The 21,189-nt window shown below is 39.8% G+C and overlaps 1 protein-coding gene across 1 annotated transcript in view; it reads right to left on the bottom strand.

The window, feature by feature from the left end:
- Positions 1-1,943: 1,943 nt before the first annotated feature.
- LOC122452376 (membrane cofactor protein-like) overlaps positions 1,944-21,189 on the bottom strand; it is a 58,607-nt gene continuing 39,361 nt past the window's right edge. The window contains exons 10-12 of the mRNA XM_043485933.1: positions 17,992-18,042; positions 14,896-14,931; positions 1,944-2,013 (exon numbers count right to left, since the gene is read on the bottom strand). Of these exons, the coding sequence (XP_043341868.1) occupies positions 1,982-2,013; positions 14,896-14,931; positions 17,992-18,042 (119 nt within the window). The 3' untranslated portion in view covers positions 1,944-1,981. The remainder of the gene's footprint in view (positions 2,014-14,895; positions 14,932-17,991; positions 18,043-21,189) is intronic.

The raw sequence follows: 21,189 nt of genomic DNA, 5'->3' as shown, positions 1-21,189 counted from the left end.
TACATTTAATTTATCATATCTTAGTTTTCCATCTTTTATTTTTCACTCATAATTCTATGGTGATGAGAATGGGGTCCCCAAAAAGTTAATTTTATGTGCAGATCTTACCTTCTTCATAAAGAATTTGAAGTCTGTTAAATCAGACAGATGTTTAAAATATCCATTAAGACAGGAATGAACTTCTCTGAGGCAAGAAATAAAATGAGAAAAAGATCACAGAAGAGAGAAGCGTTGCAGGCCTGGAATGAAGGATGCTATTGCTTGACGGGGACACTAACCTTGCTTCCTTCTGGGCTGCAGCCCCAGGAGCCTCTGCAGTCAGCGTTCCCGCAGAAACCTTAGTTAACTGAGCCTGGACTCATGTGGCCCCTAGAGGGAGGTGCGCTGATGAATTCAGCTACGTTAGGAGAGATGCAGGCGTTCTCTACTTTGGTTCTTAGTTTCTATCAACCCCTGAAGACAGAGTGAACCAGTTGTGTAAAGGTGCTCAGAGATGAGCCAGATTTGACTTCACAGGGGGTTTCTCTTGGGGAGTCTTCAGGTTGGAGGGCTGTGTCCCCTTGATTGACCTTTTTGAGCAGAAAGTGCAAGGCCAGCCCTGACCTTCCTGCAGGACTTTGATTTCACACCTGTTCTCCATACATGGTGGCACCTCAACCACCTGGGAAGCCTTTCGAGGTCCAGTTCCTGCCAGTCTCCCCCCAGCTGGCTGCCCTGCCCGGTGGGGTGGGGTGAGGTGGGTGAAGCCTCTGTTGGGAAAACTTCCCTGGGAATGGGGGGCACCTCCCACTGTAGCTGCAGGTCTGTTTGGGGCTGTTGACTGGAGAATTCAGGTGGATGTGGCAGGAACAATTACGACCCTGGATTGCTTTATTCACCTCTCTGCTGAGGTAGCTACAATAGATCTGTGGGCATAAAAGCTTTGGGTCAACTGTAACAAACTAGACAGCTTCTGATTCACCTACTGTGTCATTAGCTTCAGCCTATGTATTCCAAATAAAACAAGTAACACGTGGAAACTGCCAGCAAGTTGCTGGCCTTCCAGTTCTCCAATGAGAATGATTGATGTTAATATGAAAGCAAAATTGCAATGACTTGGGACATCTTCTCCATAAAAGTAGTTTCTGATATTCCCATGAATGCTTAATTTTAAACAATGCTCATGGCTGTGTCATGAGAAGCAACGTACATGAGAAACCTGTTACTTCTAACTGAAGGGCCACTCATGGAGGATTATTTTCCTTTATTCATCTGGAGGTTGGGCTCATTACCTAAAATTGGCATTCCAAAGTGATTTCTGCTAAAAAAAAAAAAAAAAATTGCTAAGCAGAATTTCTTTTGGAGACATCTTGAGTTTGTTTTTTTGTGACTGTGCTTTCCATATATAGAAAATTCTTTGCCAGGCACGGTCCTCCTTACCTAAGTTTTACCACACATTCATCACCCATACAGGTTTTCTCAGACTAGCAAATAACAAATTAGGGTGAGTAACTTTCTCAATGTGATCCATTCTTAAAGGGATTTGGTCACCTTCTGTTGGTATGTACACCAGAGAGAAAGGAAATAGTTTATTGACTACAGACCCCCAAATCCTACTTCACTCACACGTAAGCCAAAAGGGAAAAATGTTTGTCTCTTTTAGGAAGTTAATTCCTTAGAGGTAAGTAGAAAAGAGGTAGTTAATGAAAATAAAATTGAAAATGTCTTCTAGGTATCACAGCAATGACTGAAACCTCTGAATAATGCAAAGTTTGAACAACTAAGCAAGTTCAGTTCAGTCGCTCAGTTGTGTCCTATTCTTTGTGACCCCGTGGACTGCAGCATGCCAGGCTTCCCTGTCCATCACCAGCTCCTGGAGCTTGGTTAAACAACTGTTCATCCAGTCGGTGATGTCATCCAATTCAACGAAGCAAGGGGCTTGTCAAATGTCCTCATAGTCCACAGGAAAGCAGCAGCACTATGACTCTCTAAAGTCTGCCCACTACATTCCAGGGTGATATTTTCTAGAAGAGCCTGGAAATGATGAAAGCAATGCAGCTTAGGAAGAAAAACAAAAGAACCTCCACATCTTTCTGTGACTATCAAGTTTGACTCATTTCTGGAAGTCTGTAGACTATGTTAAATGTTGCCCTTTAATACAAATATGCAAGTTTTTAAAAATAGGCATAAACGTTAATTTTTGGACAAAATGCTGTCAGGCATTACAACTTTTAGAATTCAGCACCAGATTTGCCTATTTTCTTAAATCCTACAATGTACTTTATCAATCAAAATTCAACTTCCTACCTACCTCAGGTCTCTTCAGCAGTCTTACAGAAGACTTTTATGATCACATTAAAAGCTATCCCTGTATATTTTATGACAATTAAAAAAAGATACAGTAGTCTCAGGTTATAGGCAAGTAAAATTTGACAAAATGTTTTCTTTCTTTATAGCCAACCTAATTTTCATCTAGTGTTGGTATTAGAAAGATTGCTTCTTCTTCTTTTTTTTTTCTTTAACTACAGATGGCTTCCTTTGATTAGCCAGCCATCAATATCTTAATTTGAGTCTTAGTCATTTTCTGACTTCTTTAACAATTTTCTCTTATAAATATAAGCACTGACTTTGGTCTTTAGGGCTTCTCAGGTGGCAGTAGTGATAAAGAGCCTGCCTGCCAATGCAGGAGATGTAAGAGACTTAGGTTCGATCCCTGGTCAAGAAGATCCCCTGGAGGAGGGCATGGCAACTCATTCCAGTATTCTTGCTGTGGATAACAACGTAGGGCTGAACACCATGAGCAGGGGAGGCAGGAGACAGGGAAGGGAGAAGCCTGGACAGACTTCAGGCTCTGAGATTGGAGGGTTAGAAGGGGCGACTGTGGGAGGGGAATGCTTCCAGAAGGTGGGCCTGATTAGAGGCATACTTTCATTTGAGATAAAACACAATGGAAATAAATGCATTATCACAAATGAAATTTCTCCAAAATGACATTTCGTTTTGTAACAGTTTTAAAGACCCAATCAATTCTCAAAAAAAAATAAACAAACAAAACAGACATGAGACTTCTCATTCCACTGGAGATTCACTCTTGCAGTTTTAAGTTTAAATTCAAATACATCTTTCCCTCTCATTCAAACTGACATTTCAAGAGAAAAATGGTTTCCCCATATATTTAAGTAGTAGACAAATTATTTGCTAGACAAAATAATTTATGTTTGCACATATATTTCAATCACTTATAAATATATAAAATTGGAAAAACTAAATTTGAAGTGGAAACTACTATGAAAGTCAATTTATTTTAGTAAGCATAAAAATCTTTGGTTGAAAAAAATACCTCTTGAGGGCTTTTAAAGTGTAAGTACTTAAAGCCATGCCCTTGCTTCTAAGCAAGTGCTACATTCTTGAAAAGCATGTGAAAGTAGGTACAGCAAAACTTGAACTGTATAATTTTTTAAGAATTCCTGAATTTATTCTGTTCAGGCTTATATTCCTGAAGTGCTTCACTAGGGATTACCAAGGGAAGAACCATTTACAGAGCCTTATCAACATGTCTTTTGGGAGTAAAAATAATATTCACACTGGCGCACTTTTGATTCCTCACTCACATCCTTCTCAAGGCCATGTTTCTTTGGCCCAATTTGTGCTACTAACTATGAAGTTTGAGGACTTTCCTGGTGATCCAGTGGTTGGGTTTCCATGCTTCCACCATAGCGGGTATGGGTTTGATCCCAGTCTGGGAAGTTCTGCATGCTGAGGTCCAGTCAAAAAATTTAAAAAAAATTTTTTCAAAGGTGTACAACAAAACCTGTGAAAACATAATGTGAGTTAGAGCAGAGTCCCTCCTCTGTGGCTGCTGGTGTGAGGACAGAGAAGAGGGATGGTCTCTGTCCCACCTGAGTGAGCAGACCCACCTGAGCTGTTTCATCTCTCCTTCCCTCTGTATGACTACAGCTAATCCACAGAGTGAGTTTGCTTTTCTGAAATGCAGGGCTTCATTTTTACTCTGCCCTTTACAGATGAGGTGAGGAGCCCACAAAGACTCGGGTTCTGATGCAACCTGAGGTTATCTAATGAACTTATCCCCTTCAAAACTGCTTACATCCTGATGACATGTGTAAAGTAAGACATATCTTTATCCAAGTGGGGAGAGAAAACACCCTGGAGCCAGACTCTAGAGTGGATTCCAATTCTCTTAGAGAGTAGAATTCTTTTTTAAGATAACATCAAGCCCACAGGATTCACTTTGTCCTGAGCTGGTATTCCTGTTTGGGAAGTTATCACCCTCTGTTTACAGAAGCCTGTAATGTGAGTTAGAGCAGAGTCCCTCCTCGGTGGCCGCTGGTGTGGGCGCAGAGAAGAGGGTTGGGCTCCGTCCCACTGAGTGTCCAGAGCCACCTGAGCTGATTCGTCTCTCCTTCCCTCTGCATGACCACAGCTAATCCACAGGGTGAGTTTGCCTCTCTGAAATACAGGGCTTCATTTCTACTCTGCCCTTTACAGATGAAGTGAGGAGCCTCACTCATACAGAAGCCTGATTCTGAATTATTCTTGATTTCTTAGACTGCCTCATTGTTCTTAAAAGGGGTGAAGAACAAATGCCAGCCATAAACTTCATAGCTTCTCTAAATCACCATGAGGTTACAAATTTTTTGAAATGATATTTCAACCTATTAACTGTAAAAGTGTTTTCTGGTGACATTCTTAGTTAAGAAAGTCAGATTTGTTCAAATTCCCAATATTCCTTGTTTTTACTGTCTAAGGTCTGAAGTAGTGCCATATTTGTAAATGCTTTTTAAATAAACAATATATAAAACAGATTTTGCAGTGATTGAACAATGAATACTAAGAGTTGGCTTTAATCTTTGAATAGAAATGATTTAAAAATCACTTCTTTACAAATGAAAATTAATTCACTTCATTTTGAAGCATATTTCTCTAAGTTTGGAGGTTTTATTTAAAAACCACATTTTCTCACCTAGATACTACTGGGGACTGTCTTGACTTGCCCTATAATTACAAGTGTTACTGAAGTGAAAACAGGCAAGGTGTTCAATTCCAAATTCCTACATGTTTCAGAGACATGTGAAGGATGGTGACCACATTCGAGCCCACAGTAAAATGTTAGCATTGTGATGTAGTTGCATTCATCAGAGTGAAAGAAACCAGAGAATAACTTTTGTTGATTGCCTTTTTCCCTTCTGTTTTCACTGAGACATAATTGATATACAGGCATACCTTGGAGACATCCATGGGTTTGATTCTGGAGTAGCTCGTTAAAGTGATTTATCCCAATAAACCGAGTCACAGGAATTGTTTGTTTTTTCCAGTGTGATAGAAGTTCTGTTTATACCATCCCGTGGTCTATTAGGAGTGCAGGAGCAGTGTGTCTAAACAACAATGCACATAGCTAAATTAAAAACTACCTTATTGCTAAAGATGTTAAACATCACCTGTGCCATCGGTGAGTTGCAGCAGTGACATCCAAGATAACTGAACACAGATCACCATAAGTTTAAAGGCTTGAATTACTGTAAGAATTACCACGGTGTGATACAGAGACCTGCAGTGAGCAAATGCTATTTGAAAAACGGCGCTGATAGAATGGCCGGATGCAAGGTTGCCACAAACCTTCATTTGTACACGTGAAAAATGCAATGTCTGCAAAGGGCAGCAAATCAGAGAACAAGTGAACAAGCCTCGCTTGTGTGACCCTGTGTAGGTTTAAGAGGCTCAGCGTGATTTGATAATGATACATTGTGAAATGATTGCCACAGTTTTGTTTTTTTTTAACATCTCTTCACTCAGAGAGTTACCAAATTCTTTTCCTTGTGATCAGAACATTCAAGACCTTCTTCCTTAGCAACTTGCCAAGGTAGCCACCCCTTGATATCAAAAGAGGATTGGCTCCAGATCCCCACCCCCCTCCCCTGCAATTAAAAATCTGAATGCTCAAGACTCATATAATAGAGCATAGCATTGCTGGCCCTCTGTATCCAAGGATGCTGCTGCAGAACTATTGGATCCGAAGTGTCGACTGAATACAGTACAACATTACTAATTATAGTCACCATGCTGTATACATTGGGCTTTCCTGGTGGCTCAGCCATAAAGAATTTGCCTGCAATGAAGGAGACCTGGGTTTAATCTCTGGGTTGAGAAGATTCCCCTGGAGGAGGAAATGGCAACCCATTTCAGTATTCTTGCCTGGGAAATCCCATGGACACAGGAGCCTGGCAGGTATAGTCCAGGGGTCACAAGACTTAGCGGCTAAACCACCACCACCGCCACATACATCACATCTTTGTACTTGTTTGTCTTATGCCTGGAGTTTCATACCTTTTCACCCGCCTCACCCATTTCACCCACCAACTCTCAGTCCCCACTTCTTACAGCCAAACATCTGACTTCTGTTTCTGTGAGTGTGGACGTCTGGATTTCACATATATATGAGATCACACAGTATTTGTTTCTTTCTGTATGACTTACTCACTTAGCATAATTCCTTCAAGGTTGCTGTGTTCTCACAAATGGCAGGGTTTCCTTATTTCTTGTGGCTGAATAGTACTGCACTGTATCTATAAACCGTTATCTTCTTTGTCCATCCCTCAATGGACACTTAAGTCGTTTCCAAGTCTTTCTTATTGTAAATAATTCTGAAGTAAACAGAAAGGCATAGCTATATCTTCCATGTGGTGGTTTCATGTCCTTCAAATATATATCCAGATAGAACTGCTGGATCATATTGTGGTTCTGTTTTAATTTTTGAGGAAAATCCATGCTGTTTCTCATAGTATCTGTATGAGTTTACTGTAGATCTTAACATTTTAAAAGAATCAAAAGGTAAAGGGATGCGTGGATTTATGGAAACTATTTAGTTTGTCTGTTCTACAGGAGTGGTCAAGTTATTCTAGTAAGTGGTGGATGGAGTGCTAAACTCTGTTTCCCTACAAGGTAAGGTAAAAAGACAGCATCAGAGATGAACAAAGTACATAAATTAAATTCCAGAAGTCCAGTTAGAAAATGGACAATTAAAAAACATCTGTGTTTTTCAGTAAGTCACTGATCTATGAAACAAAGGATTCTTTTAAACACACATTTTTCTAATATTGCAATTTAAAATGTTGCTGAGATGAAACCTTTAAGAAGGTAATGATTCTGAGTGTTCAATTTCAAAAATGCTTCGTTTACCCCTCACTTGAAGGAAATCATGTGTTCTGGTTACAGTCTCCTAAGTAACTAAAACTCACATCACATTTTTTGGTGACAACAGACAGCTTTCTAAAATTTATTATTCAATTCCAGCATTGTCCAAAGAAATATAATGCAAGTTACACAGGTAATTTTGAATTTTCTAGAAGCCACATTAAAAAGAATGCAAAGAAGCAGGAAAATTAATTTTCACATGTTTTACTTAACCCCTGTGCACTCAAGCTCACTTTACATAGGATGAGCCGGTTTTGGCGTTCGCAGCAGCCACTCAGGACCACGGACTCTGGAGCTGCAGAACGCAGTTCCACTCCCGCTTAGGAAACTGACTACAACAGGCAGGCTACAACCAAACGTGGGCCCGGCGGTGACTTACAGCGTGCCTGCCCCAGCAAACCCTCGGGGGGCCCACCTCGCGGGAGAGCTAACTGTTAATCCTGGAGGCTGTGTTATTCCCCTGGCGGGAGAGGCTTCGCTGTGAACCAGCGCCGTCACAGCACGGCCCCTGTTACATGGCCGTGTCCTCAGGAGAGCACGTCAGCAGTCAGGCTCTCAAGGAACCCTCCAACGCCACTGTATTCTTCTATTTTTTTGAAGCAATACTTTTTTCTGTTATAAGGAAATACTTCTCTTTAAGCAGAATTTTAAATAGAAATCTAATGTTTGGCAAAGATGAATGCGTGCATGCTAAGCCGCTTCATTCGTGTTCAACTCTTTGCAACCCCATAGACTGTAGCCCACCAGGCTCCTCTGTCCATGGGGATTCTCCAGGCAAGAACACTGGAGTGGGTTGCCATGCCCTCCTCCAGGGGATCTTCCTGGCCCAGGGATTGAATCCATGTCTCCTGCATTGGCAGGAAGGTTCTTTAACAACTAGCACCACTTGGGAAGCCCTTGACAAAGATAAATAAGTATTAATGTAACTTAAACAGCTCGTTTGATATAACAAAGAACCTGATTAAAACAATGAAGAGGATTAAAGTGTGAGCTAATTACAGTTATGTCAAATTACCTTCAGCATTTCTTAAGTCAACTTTAAGTATTTACAGACACTTGAAGCTCATGGCCTGTCTGAAAACTCTTTCCTTTTTGGCTTTAGCCTGGAAGGAGTCCTTAAAGAACTGGGCAGAAACACAGGGCTGGCTAGGCCCACACTGCCATTCTAGGTGGGATGCTTTATCTTCACCTTTTCCCCATGATGAAAGACACCACTCTGCTTTCACTGAGAAGTTGCCCTTCTTACTAGCCTTTGTAGAATCTGCTCCCAAAGTTGTGACTGTAACCTAAGGTAGCACCACACATTACAGCTTATGTAAAACTCACCTCCTCTCTTCCCAGCTATGTGGACACACATTCTGTTCCCCCAGAAAGAACTTCTAATTCATTTCATTCAGAGACAGAAAGTACAGGGGGGTTACACATCTAAAGGTGATGCATTTCATGATTTTCCCAAACCGATGGATTTTTGTTGGTGGTGGATTTTATTATATGCTAAAAATATCCTGGTCAAGGAATGCCTTCGCAGAATTAATATTGACAAGTTGAAATTGAATTTCTTCACAAAATTAAGTAAAATGTATTGTGATTTCTATCAAAAAAAAAAAAAAAAACCCAAAGTGAATATAAAATGAGTAGATTCTGTTATTATTTCTCACTGGGCTAAAAAATTCCCCCATGTTTTGGATTCACAGCTCCTAGAAGACAGAGGAGTTAGTCTGATGGCTAACTCTGTTGTCAACAGTTACTCTAAGTAAGTAAGTAATTATTAGTCACTCAGTCGTGCCCGACTCTTTGTGGCCGCATGGACTGCAGCCCACCAGGCTCCTCTGTCCATGCGATTTTCCAGGCAAGGATACTGGAGTGGGCTGCCATTTCCTTCTCCAGGGGATCGTCCCAACCCAGGGATCGAACTCAGGTCTCCTGCACCACAGTCAGATTCTTTACTGACCGAGCTACAAGGCTCCTAAGTCAAAGCAAAACATGTGAGTGCATGTTATTTTACATTAAAACAGGGAAGGTAGGAGAAAACATCAGTAATCTAGCAAAGGGAACAGGAAACCAGGTATCCCTTGGATGTCCACTGCCAAATTAGCTTAGTATCAACAGCTAAATATTCACTGAACATCTCTGAAAAAATGCAACAGGAAAGAGATACTTTTTAATGGTAAAAGCAAACTTCTCTCTCATCTCTTCTCAGACAGAAATAAAATTTCCTTGTCTGTAGCTCTTACTGGTTAGGTATATGTCGAACAGAAGGGGAAAGTGCTGAATGAAATTGTGATGTTACAACAAAAGGAAGCAAGAGTGGCATAAAAAAGGGATAAAATCAATGAGGGAGGAGAAGGGAAGTAAGCTGACAATTAAGTTTATAAATTATGGCTCTCCTGATTCTCATTAGAAACCTGAAACAGGAATTTGGTGCAAGAGACTACTTTACCTTCAAAGTCTTATAGATCATTCAGCAGATAAATGGATTGTAAATTTGTGTACAATCTGTTTACCCATGAAACCACTTAGCCTCAAGTGAGTAATGTAAACTCTTTTTTTCTCAGAATGAGACAGTATGAGGAGAAATGGTCCTGGCCTCTATCACCTTAGATTTTGAGGCAACGCACAGAGCAAGTATTAATTCCACGTAATATTGTCTCTGAAATCGATTTTTATGGCGTCACACATTTTGAGATGGATCTTTTCGTTGAAGACAGTTTCTTCCTGTGCCATAGTTGTTTCCACCTATACAGCTTATTATATAACCTTTCCTTTTCCTGAAATGGATCTAAATTTTGTACATGTGCTCTCTCAACTAATCAAAAAATCCTTGTTATTAGTTTCTGTTTAAATTTTTTTGAAAAGTTTTTTGACTGCTCAAGAAGAGTGAGCCAAGTAGAAAAAAGTTCCAATTAATTTGATCGTTCAAGTTTTTGCTGCATAGCTTACACTCCCACCGCCTGAATTGGACTTATTGAATCCAAAAAACTTTAGGAAAGCTCATTTAAGCAGACAGCTTAAAAACTACAAAGTTTCTGGATGAGTCATTATTTATATAACATTAAAATCATTTTAAGTTATAACGAATAAGGGACTCCAATCAAAATGGTGAAATAGGAGGCATAGCTCACCTCCTTCCTCGGATACATCAAAAATATATCTCCATGTGGAACAATCCTCACAGAATGCCTCTTAAAATGTTGACAGAAAAAAAAAATGTTGACAGAAAATCTCAGATACCTAAAAGTACAAAAAAGAGCTCCACCCAACTGGGTGGCATGAAAAAGCAAAATAAAGAGGAGGCAGAAAGGAAATTGCCTGCACGCACGGGAGGGAGCTGTGAGAGGGAAGATTCCTGCACGCTGTGAAGTCCGTTCACTGGCTGGGGCAGAAAGAGAGCTTCGGAGACTCAGCGGAGAGCGCGCCAGTCAGTCTTCTGCAGGCAAACCAGACTTGCACTGGCCGTCCATGCCACGGCCCTGCGCTCCCCAGCCTGAGACCCGCATCCACTGATGCAGGCGGGGCCTGGGCACTGAAGCCCTGGAGGACAGACCCGGGGAGAGGACGAGGGCGGGCTGCAGGCCTTCCGAAGGGCTGGAGGGGAGTATGGCGGCCACCGGCAGGTATATATGGAAGAAACCTGGGCCTCCGCCTGGAAGTGAAGCGCCCGTCGTCAGGGTCACTGGAATGGAGGGTCAGGGTCTGAAAATAACAGCCGCTTGGTGTGCTCAGAGTGGGTGCGGTGACACTCCGAAAGCCCATTGTTCGCGAGCACAAGCGCAGGGCAGGGAAGGGCCCGCCACAGCAGCCTCTGTCCCAGGGAGCTCCCAGCTGACTCTGGACCACCTCTAGGAGACTTCAAGAATGCCAGCAGCAGGGAGGCGCCCACAGGCAGAGGCGGGGGATGGAATCAGAGCTGATCCGCAGGGGGTGCTCTTTGAGAACAGAGCTGAAGTCTGAGCCCTCTCCCCGTGGTTGTGCTATTTGCTGATTTAAGCACTGATGCCTGCTTTGTAAGCTGAGCACCCAGAATCTCCCAGAGGACAACAGGCGCTCTCACAGGGGGAAAGGTCTGGCCTCAGCATCCAGCGGGTGTGTGCACATGGAGACTCGGCCAGGCCAGCGTCTGGGTTGCTTCCGTAGCCCCCATCGTGCATCCACTTGCCCAGAGGTGGCACTCACACCTGATTTCAGTGCACAGACACTTAGCGATCCGCACTGATGGTCTTGTGAAAACCATGCCCAAGGGACGACAAGACTGATTGCTGGTATCACACCCATGATTGACGTGGGGCTGAGGGCGGTGCCAACAGCAGGGTGCTTGGTGAGCCCCACATCAGGCGACAGGTGACATCACAGAGTGTGCACCCCTGTGGGCAGAACCAGTGGAGGAGTGCTGGGCGGCTCATCTCCCCGTGGGCGCTCCCCTGTCCCGCCTGTTTCACACCACAGCGAGGAAACATTTCTGGGGCCTTCCGGTCCAGCAACTAAGGAGCAGACCCCTGCCCCTTGTAACAACCACCGAACAAGGACAAGGTCCTGCTCAATATCTAGCAGAGGCTCTGGCCACCACTATACCAGTCACACACTGTTTCTAGAGAATAAAGGCCAGCACACAGTAAGGAAAGAGGTAGCAGTCATCCATAGTAAAAACAGCCCTTCCACCAAAAATACTAAACCCATGTAGGCTAGATAGGGATGCACCCATGTAAAAATAGTCCTCCAGGACCACAGTAGATCACTGTTTCTGCCAAATTCATAGAGGAAGAGAATTTAAGCAAAATGAGGAAAGAGGAACTACTCCCAATTAAAAGAGCAAAGAATTGACCGGAAATAACTGACAATGAGAGAGACGGAGCCCAGACAGATAAGAGGAGCCCACAAAAATTAGAAAACTCATTTACTGGGACAAAAACTGACCTAAAGCCAGTAAATTAAAGATTGAATAATGCAGGAGAATGAATAAGTGATCTGAAAGATAGAAAAATGAAAATCACCCAATCAAAAGAGCAGACAAAGTCAAGTGAAAAACAAAACGAAAGCAATATAAAAGACCTATGGGATAACATAAAGTTGGCAATTCATGCACAATAGGGATTGCAGAAGAGGAAAAAGAAAAGGGGATTGAAATTATATTTGAAGAAATTATAGCTAAAAACTTCCCATACCTATCAAAAGAAGCATATCCTGGTGTACAAAGCACAGAGTGTCCCAAGCAAGATGAATCCTAACAGTTCTACAACAAGCCATGTTACAATTAAAATGGGAAAATTAAAGATAAAAAGAGGATACTACAGGCAGCAAGAGTTAATTAATTGAACAAAGAGTTAATTACAAAGACTTAAACATAAGATATGTGTGTGTGTTTATGTGTGTGGGTTAGTCACTTAGTTGTATCCAACTCTTTGGGACCCCATGGACTGTAGCCCACCAGGCTCCTCTGTCCATGGAATTCTCCAGGAAAGAATACTGGAGTGGGTAGCCATTGCCTTCTCAAGGGGATCTTCCCAAACCAGGGATCAAACCTGGGCCTCCTGCATTGTAGGCAGATTCTTTACCATCTGAGCCACCACGGAAGCCCTGAGCAGTCTTAAAAAAAAAAAACAACAAAACAATTATCTTGAACCACTGAAACATTTCCCAGTAAGCTTGGTGATGTTTCTTCAAAGTTAAAGAGCATGGGCACATCAATAACAGTCTACACCTTGGTTTCTCTCAGCGTCGTCCAGGCCCAGCAGCAGCCTCACTGGGGAACTCATTAGAAATGGGATCTCAGAACTCTAATGCTACTGATATTGGTGGTAGGATGCCCAGATAATTGTCTGGCTTTAAAAAACTCATTACAATGAGAGACAGTTTGGTTAATGTTTGAGAACTTTTAAGCATTTTGCTGCAGTGCTGTTTTAAACAATGAAGGAGTAAGGAGCAGAAAGCTATTTTGCTTTGCTTCTTTAGAGGTTATTTCTACACAAATCTTTTGGACCTTTAAAAATATCCTTTAAAAATATATCATCAGTTTAATTTTCTCATAGACTTCTGTGTATACATAATTAAAAAGTATTGCTGATAGAGAAATCAAATATGCCTATCATGTGTTCTATTAATATAAGATTTAAGATTCATATCAAAGCATTTGTGTATTTTAAAAAGATTACCATACAACATTTTTAAAATTTGAGCTCTAAATGAGTGAAGAAGTTACTTTTATTACATAGTCCAAGCTCACTCATTAATATAAAAATGTGTATATTAAAACCACAAGCAAACTATGAGTTGCAAAAAGCCTTAAAATTATTAGTTTGATTTGAAAGCTATTTCCAAAGCATTATAGGGGGAAATTACTAAAAATCATGAATTTCAAAACACCTTATCTTAGTCTATGCGCCATGATTTATTCTGTCTTTTGTTAAGTTGTAAATTATTTCATTACAATTTAAGCTTGGTTAAAAAACCCTATTCTCCCCAGAAGATATGCATTTATAAATATTTTTAAAAAATCTAAGTCCCCCTTCCTTTTTTAAATTTATATATAAAAAGATAGACAATATTAATGAGATGTCTTGTAAATCTTAACCCACTCAGCAACTTAGTTTAACCCCATCAGTTTTACTGCTACCTAGTAAATTAAAACAACATCAGAGGGAAATCAAATAGTGTTGCTTTTAACCCCCAGTTTAGCCTGGATAAATAACAACTCTAAATGAAAATAAATCAAACAGAGTATTTGAATTAGATACCTATGCAGCTTCCTAAAACTACCTAAGCTATACAGACAAGTGAAACTTTTGCCATAACAATTTTAGTGACTACAGTTTTCAAGCCTCCACAGCTAACCATTTTAAGTTTAATTTTGGCTATTTGTCCAATCTAGGCAGTAGGGTACATCTAGTGCTGCAGCACATAAACCTCTAGTCCCACAGAAATTTTTCTTACGTCATAACAGCTGAAGTGACCATCGTGGTCACTCTTCTTGAGTTGATATTAACAGCAGGTAAAGATATTTTTAGTGAAGAAATTCTACCCAAATGGCATACACATGCACACACATTTTTTTTTTTAAGTCAGCATGTAAAATAGAGTACAAACAAAACTTCACAGAAGTATGTTAAGAGTGAGAAGGACCAGTAACTTAAAGAAACATGCTTTAATGTGCCCTCTCTCTCCGCTCTGCGGAATATTTGTACAGGCAGGCAGTAACTATTCCAACGGCAATAACTACAAGAAACCAGGAAACAAGGGACAGGTAATTGAAAAATCACTGCCAAGATTCAAAATCTAGCAAAAGAAATAAATGTTGGTTAGATTTCCATGGTCAGAAAATGATATTTTATTTAAGTATGTACACATTTTTATTCTGTTTTGTCTCTTCACTATCTGAATCCAATTCTCTGGAATCACTTACATAGTTCACAGTAAGTCAGAGAAGTCCTTGATTAATTTAAAAAATGACCCATAGCATATCTGGGGTGTAAACTCATATGGCTATGCATCTTGAAACAACATTTATTATTTAGGGTTTGTTAGTAATTGGACATATAGAATATAAAAGAATATATAAAAAAGACAGTATGTTACATGAAAATTTAAGTTTTCCTAAACTGGTTTACTTAATTTCACACTATTAAAACTAAAGAAACTAAAAAATCACTGAAAAATTAATGCACTTCTTCAGAGTGATATCTTGATTTAAGTGGTATCAAAGTTTGGAATACTTACGCACAGAAAGAATAATCACACCAATGACTGCTGCATCTGGGAAAAACAAAAACACTTTGATGATAATTGAGCACATAGGTGTCTCCAAATAGCTGTTGCATCTTAATGTGTGGATCAGCTATAATTACAACAAAGAAAAAAATTATCAATCTAGTTTTAGCATGACTGCAAGTGCATCCATGTCATTCTGACCACAGAACATTTCAAAATAGATTCCTTTTGAAATTCTCAACAAGAACCTCACATTTTAACACTGTGTGCTGTAACTACCATCCTAGGTTATTTAGTAAGGTAGCTGGAACAATTAGAATTCAGTAGATTAGAAGAAAATTGTTTTAAAACATTTTATCCAATTATAGTTCAGTATTAAGTCTATTCCTTATGATTTTGTTAGGAATTCTCCATACTTTTCTCCAAAAGTGTGATTGTTTAATAAATCATAATGAAGTTTTATAAATCTATCAAACATATGCTTTTTGCCATCTTCACAAACAATAGCTTTATCTTATCATCAACCCCTCTTTATTTCCCTGTCCCTTGAATTAAGATACAGTCCTAACTATAAGGAGATTTTCTCTAATAATGCAAATGAAACATCAGGGCACATGGATAAGAATTATACACAGAAATGTAAACATGCATTTTTTAAAAACTATCCAGAGAACAATAAATATACCACCAAATGAAAATTCTCAGAAATGTCTGTGGGTAGCACCTCTGCTTCTAAACTACCATTATTTGTATTATCTAAAACTCAGACCGTAAATCATCATCTTAGGTCCTGTTCTTTTTATTCCACACATATTATGAAGTATTGGCATCTGAAACAGAAGTTATGAAGAGGTAGCAAGAATACACAGAAGAACTATACAAAAAAGATGCCAATGACCCGGAAAACCACAGGAGTGTGATCACTGACCTAGAGCCAGACATCCAGGAGTCAAGTGGGCCTGAGGAAGTATCACTACAAACAGAGCTACTGAAGGTGATGGAATTCCAGCTAAGCTATTTCAAATCCCACAAGATGAGGCTGTTAAAGTGCTGCACTCAATATGCCAGCAAATTTGGAAAAGTCAGCAGTGGCCACAGGACTGGAAAAGGTCAGTTTTCATTCCAATCCCAAAGCAAGGCAATGCCAAAGAATGCTCAAACTACCGCACAATTGTCCTCATTTCACATGCTAGCAAAGTAGTGCTCAAAATCCTTCAAGTCAAGTTTCAACAGTATGTGAACTGAGAACTTCCAGATGTACAAGCTGAATTTAGAGAAAGGCAGAGGAACCAGAGATCAAATTGCCAACATCCATTAGATCACAGAAAAAGCATAGGAAAAAACATCTGCTTCTGCTTCGTTGACTACTCTCAAGCCTTTGACTGTGTGGATCACAACAAATCGTGGAAAATTCTTCAAGAGATGGGAATACCAGACCACCTTACCGGCCTCCTGCAAAACCTGTATGCAGGTCAAGAAGCAATAGTTAGAACCAGACATGGAACAATGGACTGGTTCAAAATTGGGAAGGCAGTACGTCAAGGCTGTTTCTTGTCACTCTGCTTATTTAACTTACATGCAGAGGACATCATGCGAAATGCCGGGCTGGATGAGGCAGAAGCTGGAATCAGGATTGTGGGGAGAAATATCAACAACCTAAGATAGGCAGATGACACCATCCTTATGGCAGAAAGCGAAAGAGAGCTAAAAGAGCCTTTTGATGAAGGTGAAAGAAGAGAATGAAAAAAGCTGGCTTAAAACTCAATATTCAAAGGATGAAGATCATGGCATCTGTTCCCATCACTTCATGGCAAATAGATGGGGAAACAATGGAAACAGTTGACAGACTTTTTTTTCTTTGGCTCCAAAATCACTGTGGACAGTGACTGCATCCATGAGGTTAAAGACGCTTGCTCTTTGAAAGTAAATCAATGACAAAGGTAGACAGCATATTACAAAGCAGAGACGTTACTTTGCCTATCCATCTAGTCAAAGCTATGGTTTTCCCAGTAGTCATGTATGGATGTGAGAGCTGGACAATAAAAAGGCTGAGTGCCTAAGTTTGATGCCTTCAAACTGTGGTGCTGGAGAAGACTCTTGAGAGTCCCTTGGACTGCAAGGACATCCAACCAGTCAATCCAAAGGAAATCAACCGTGAATATTCATTGGAAGGACTGATGCTGAAGCTGAAGCTCCAATACTTTGGCCACCTGATGAAAAGTGCCAACTCATTGGAAAAGACCCTGATGCTGGGAAAGACTGAAGGCAGGAAGAGAAGGGGATGGCAGAGGATGAGACACTTGGATGGCATCACCGACTCAATGGACGTGAGTTTGAGCAAACTCTGGGAGATGGTGAAGGACAGGGAAGCCTGGCGTGCTGCAATCCATGGGGTCACAAAGAGTTGGACATGTCTGACTGACTGAACAATAGCAAGAGTAGCCTCTGAAGATGGCCCTGAATTTACTTGGCACAGTGGCAGTCGGACCACGGTTTTCAGAGGGGAAAATATAACAAGTCTCAAGTGCATTTTATAAAAAGATTAACCTGACTAAACTAGTCTAATGTAAAGAAAAATAATAGCTATTTCTCTTCATTTTCTTATCAAGAAAAATTTATATTTCATTTAATTTTCACCACTACACTTCACCAAGCTCTTAAACATATATTGTGTGAATTATGTGAGAAAAGATGAATTGTGCAACTCCTGCCTGTTATAGAGAAAGTATTTCACTTGTCCATGAGGCTTGTGTACACAACATAGCAACAGAAAGAAAGTTTATCTACAAATCTCCATCACAAAATAACTCTATCAAATGACAACACCACATTTTAATGTACACATGACCATAGCATTTAAGAAAGTTACATCATCCCATTGGAAATCCTAAATTCGGACACTTCTTGTAAACTGTGTTATCTGCATGTCTACACATAATGCTACTTACATTGGTCATGGGATTTGCACTATTAAAATAACAATATATGTCAATAACACACCAATTTGTGACATGATGTTTCTTCTCTAATTACAGATCATTGAAATAGTTTCATGTAGAACACTAGGGTTTCACAATGCAAGGTTATTTATAACCAAAATAATACCGAAGTCCTCAAAAGAGTCAGGCTCTAAGTCAACCGTTGGAGAGACATATGCTGAAAAAAGAAGAAAAAATGGGTATAAGAAAAAAAGGTAGAAGAAGAAAATTATAAAGGTTAAAAGATCTATAAATTTAAGGGGCTTGATTTGTTTCTAAATTAAATCCCTCATTTCATTTTCCCCTACATGAATTATATTAATGCTTCTCTTTAAAGCTAGTGTTATAAAATCATAAATTAATATTAAATGTCAAAGCATTCTTCTTCCTATCCATTAACATTTCCTAGGATAATATTTTGTGGTACAGAAAGCAAATTTATCATTAGTATAATGCCAAAATTAGCTATGAATTTTATGTGATTTTACTTAAAATTAAAAGACATAAGATGGTTTAAATATCATTTAAAAGTTTATCTGCAATAGAATGAAATTCAACATAATAAAGATCATTTATGAAAAACCCATAGTGAACAACATACTCAATAGTGCTTTTCTGCTCAGCACTGTCATGTCTGACTCTTTGTGACCCCACAGACTGTAGCCCACCAGGTTCCTCGGTCCATGGGATTCTCCAGGCAAGAATACTGGAGTGGGTTGCCATTTCCTTCTCCAGGGGATCTTCCCAACCCAGGGATTAAACCTGTGTCTCCTGCATTCTTTACCTCTGAGCCACCTGAGAATACCCGTAGTGAAAGTGAAAGTGAAGTTGCTCAGTCGTATCAGACTCTTCAGCGGACCCATGGACTGTAGCCTACCAGGCTTCTCTGTCCATGGGATTTTCCAGGCAAGAGTACTGGAGTGGGTTGCCATTTCCTTCTCCATACTCAGAAGTAAAAGATTGATTTTTTTCCTTAAGTCACAAGACAGGATGCCCATGTTTGCCATTTCTATCAACATAAAATGATATTTTAATTTCTTTTTCTTGCCTAATCAGAGAAATTAGGCAAGAAAAAGCAATAAAAAGCATCCAAATTGGGGAAGAAGAAAAAAGATGATCTTGTTCCACATTAAATAATCTTTTAAGTGGAAAACTCTAAAGATTATATATACATACAAATGCACAAATACACACAGACCTATTAGAAAAATTAATTCAACAAAGTTGGAAGCTATAAAATCAACAAAAATCAGTTGCATTTCTATACACTACCAATGAACAATCTAAAAGTGAAAGTGTAAGTCACTCAGTTGTGTCTGACTCTTTGCGACCCCATGGACTATACAGTCCATGGAATTCTCCAGGCCAGAATACTGGAGTGGGTAGCCTTTCCCTTCTCCAGGGGATCTTCCCAACCCAGGGATCGAACCTAGGTCTCCCACATTGCAGGCAGATTCTTTACCAGCTGAGCCACAACAATCAAAAAGAAAATTTTTTAAAAAATCCAATAAAGTAGCATCAAGAAAAATAAAATGCAAGAGGAATAAAAGTAACCAAAGAGGTGAAAGACTTGCACATTGAACTACAAAGCATTGCCTAAAGAAATTGAAGAAGACATAAAAATATGAAAGCAAATCCTGCATTCATGGACTGGAAAACCATATTCTTAAGATGTTAATACCATACAAAGCAATATACAGATTAAATGCAACCCTTTGACCATACTGAAAATCCACTTTGCATAAATAGACAAATTAAACCTGTAATTTATATGGAATATCAAGGGAGTAGAATAGAAAAGAAAATCTCTTGATAAGGAAATGCAAAGTTGAAAAGACTCACTTTTTCTAAGTTCAGAATTTACTTAAAAAATGACAATAATCAAAACAAAACTGGTATAATCACAGAGGAAAAACACACAGACTAATACAACAGAATAGAGAGTCCAGACACAACAAGATATATTGTACAGCACAGGGAAATATAGCCATTATTTTGTAATAACTTTAAATGGAGTATGACCTTTAAAAATAAAAAAATCATTGTTATACACCTGAAAACAATATAATACTGTAAAACAGCTATATTTCATTAAAAAAAAAACAGAGAGCCCAGAAATAAATTTGCATTTATATGGTCAAATGACAGTTCACAAGGGTACTAAGAAAATTTAATGGTGAAAAGGCAATCTCTTAAAAAAGGGTTCTTGGAAAACTGGGTGTGTGTTAGTCGCTCAGTCATGTCCGACTCTTTGCAACCCCATGGACTATAGCCCACCAGTCTCCTCTGTCTTTGGGATTGTCCAGTCAAGGACACTGGAGTGTGCTGCCATTCCCTTCTCGGGGGATCTTCCTGACACAGGGATCGAACCCAGGGCTCCCACATTGCAGGCAGATTCTTTATCAGCTGTGCCACCAGGGAAGGCTGATTTCAGTGTTGAGCGTCTGGTGATGTCCATGTAGAATCCTCTCTTGTGCTGTTGGAAGAGGGTGTTTGCTATGAGCAGTGTGTTCTCTTGGCAAAACTCTGTCAGCCTTTGCCCTGCTTCATTTTGTACCCCAAGGCTAAACTTGCCTTTTACTCCAGGTATCTTTTGGCTTCCTACTTTTGCATTCCAATCAAGGACATCTGTTTTTGTTTTGTTTGTTTGTTTGTTTTTGTTTTTGTTTTTTGGTGTTGGTTCTAGAAGGTCTTGTAGGTCTTCATAGAATTGTTCAGCTTCTTCAGCATTAGTGGTTGGGGCATAGATTGGGATTACCATGATGTTGAATGGTTTGCCTTGGAAACGAACTAAGATCATCCTGTCATTTTTTATTAAAGAGATTAGATCTGGTATATAGAGTCCTGAAGAGGTGTGGAAGGAGGTTCCAAACATTGTACAGGAGGTGGTGACCAGAACCATTCCAAAGCAAAAGAAATGCAAGAAGGCAAAGTCATCGTCTGAGGAGGCTTTACAAATAGCTGAGAAATGAAGAGAAGCAAAAGGCAAAGGAGAAATGGAAAGATACACCCATCTGAATGCAGAGTTCCAGAGGATAGCAAGGAGAAATATGAGAGTTTTCATAAGCAAACAATACAAAGAAATAGAGGAAAGCAATAGAATGGGAAAGACTCGTCACACTGTTTATTTAATTTCTATGCAGAGTACCTCATGAGAAATGTCTGGCTGGATGAATCACAAACTGTAATCAAGATTGCTGGGAGAAATATCAACAACCTCAGATGTGCAGACGATACCACTCTAATGGCAGAAAGTGAAGAGGAACTAGAGAGTCTCTTGATAAGTGTGAAAGAGGAGAGTGAAAAAGCTGGTTTAAAACTCAAC

Source organism: Cervus canadensis, chromosome 13 (genome assembly GCF_019320065.1).
Source record: "Cervus canadensis isolate Bull #8, Minnesota chromosome 13, ASM1932006v1, whole genome shotgun sequence".
NCBI lineage: Eukaryota > Metazoa > Chordata > Mammalia > Artiodactyla > Cervidae > Cervus > Cervus canadensis.
This window is presented reverse-complemented; position numbering and strand designations above follow the sequence as displayed.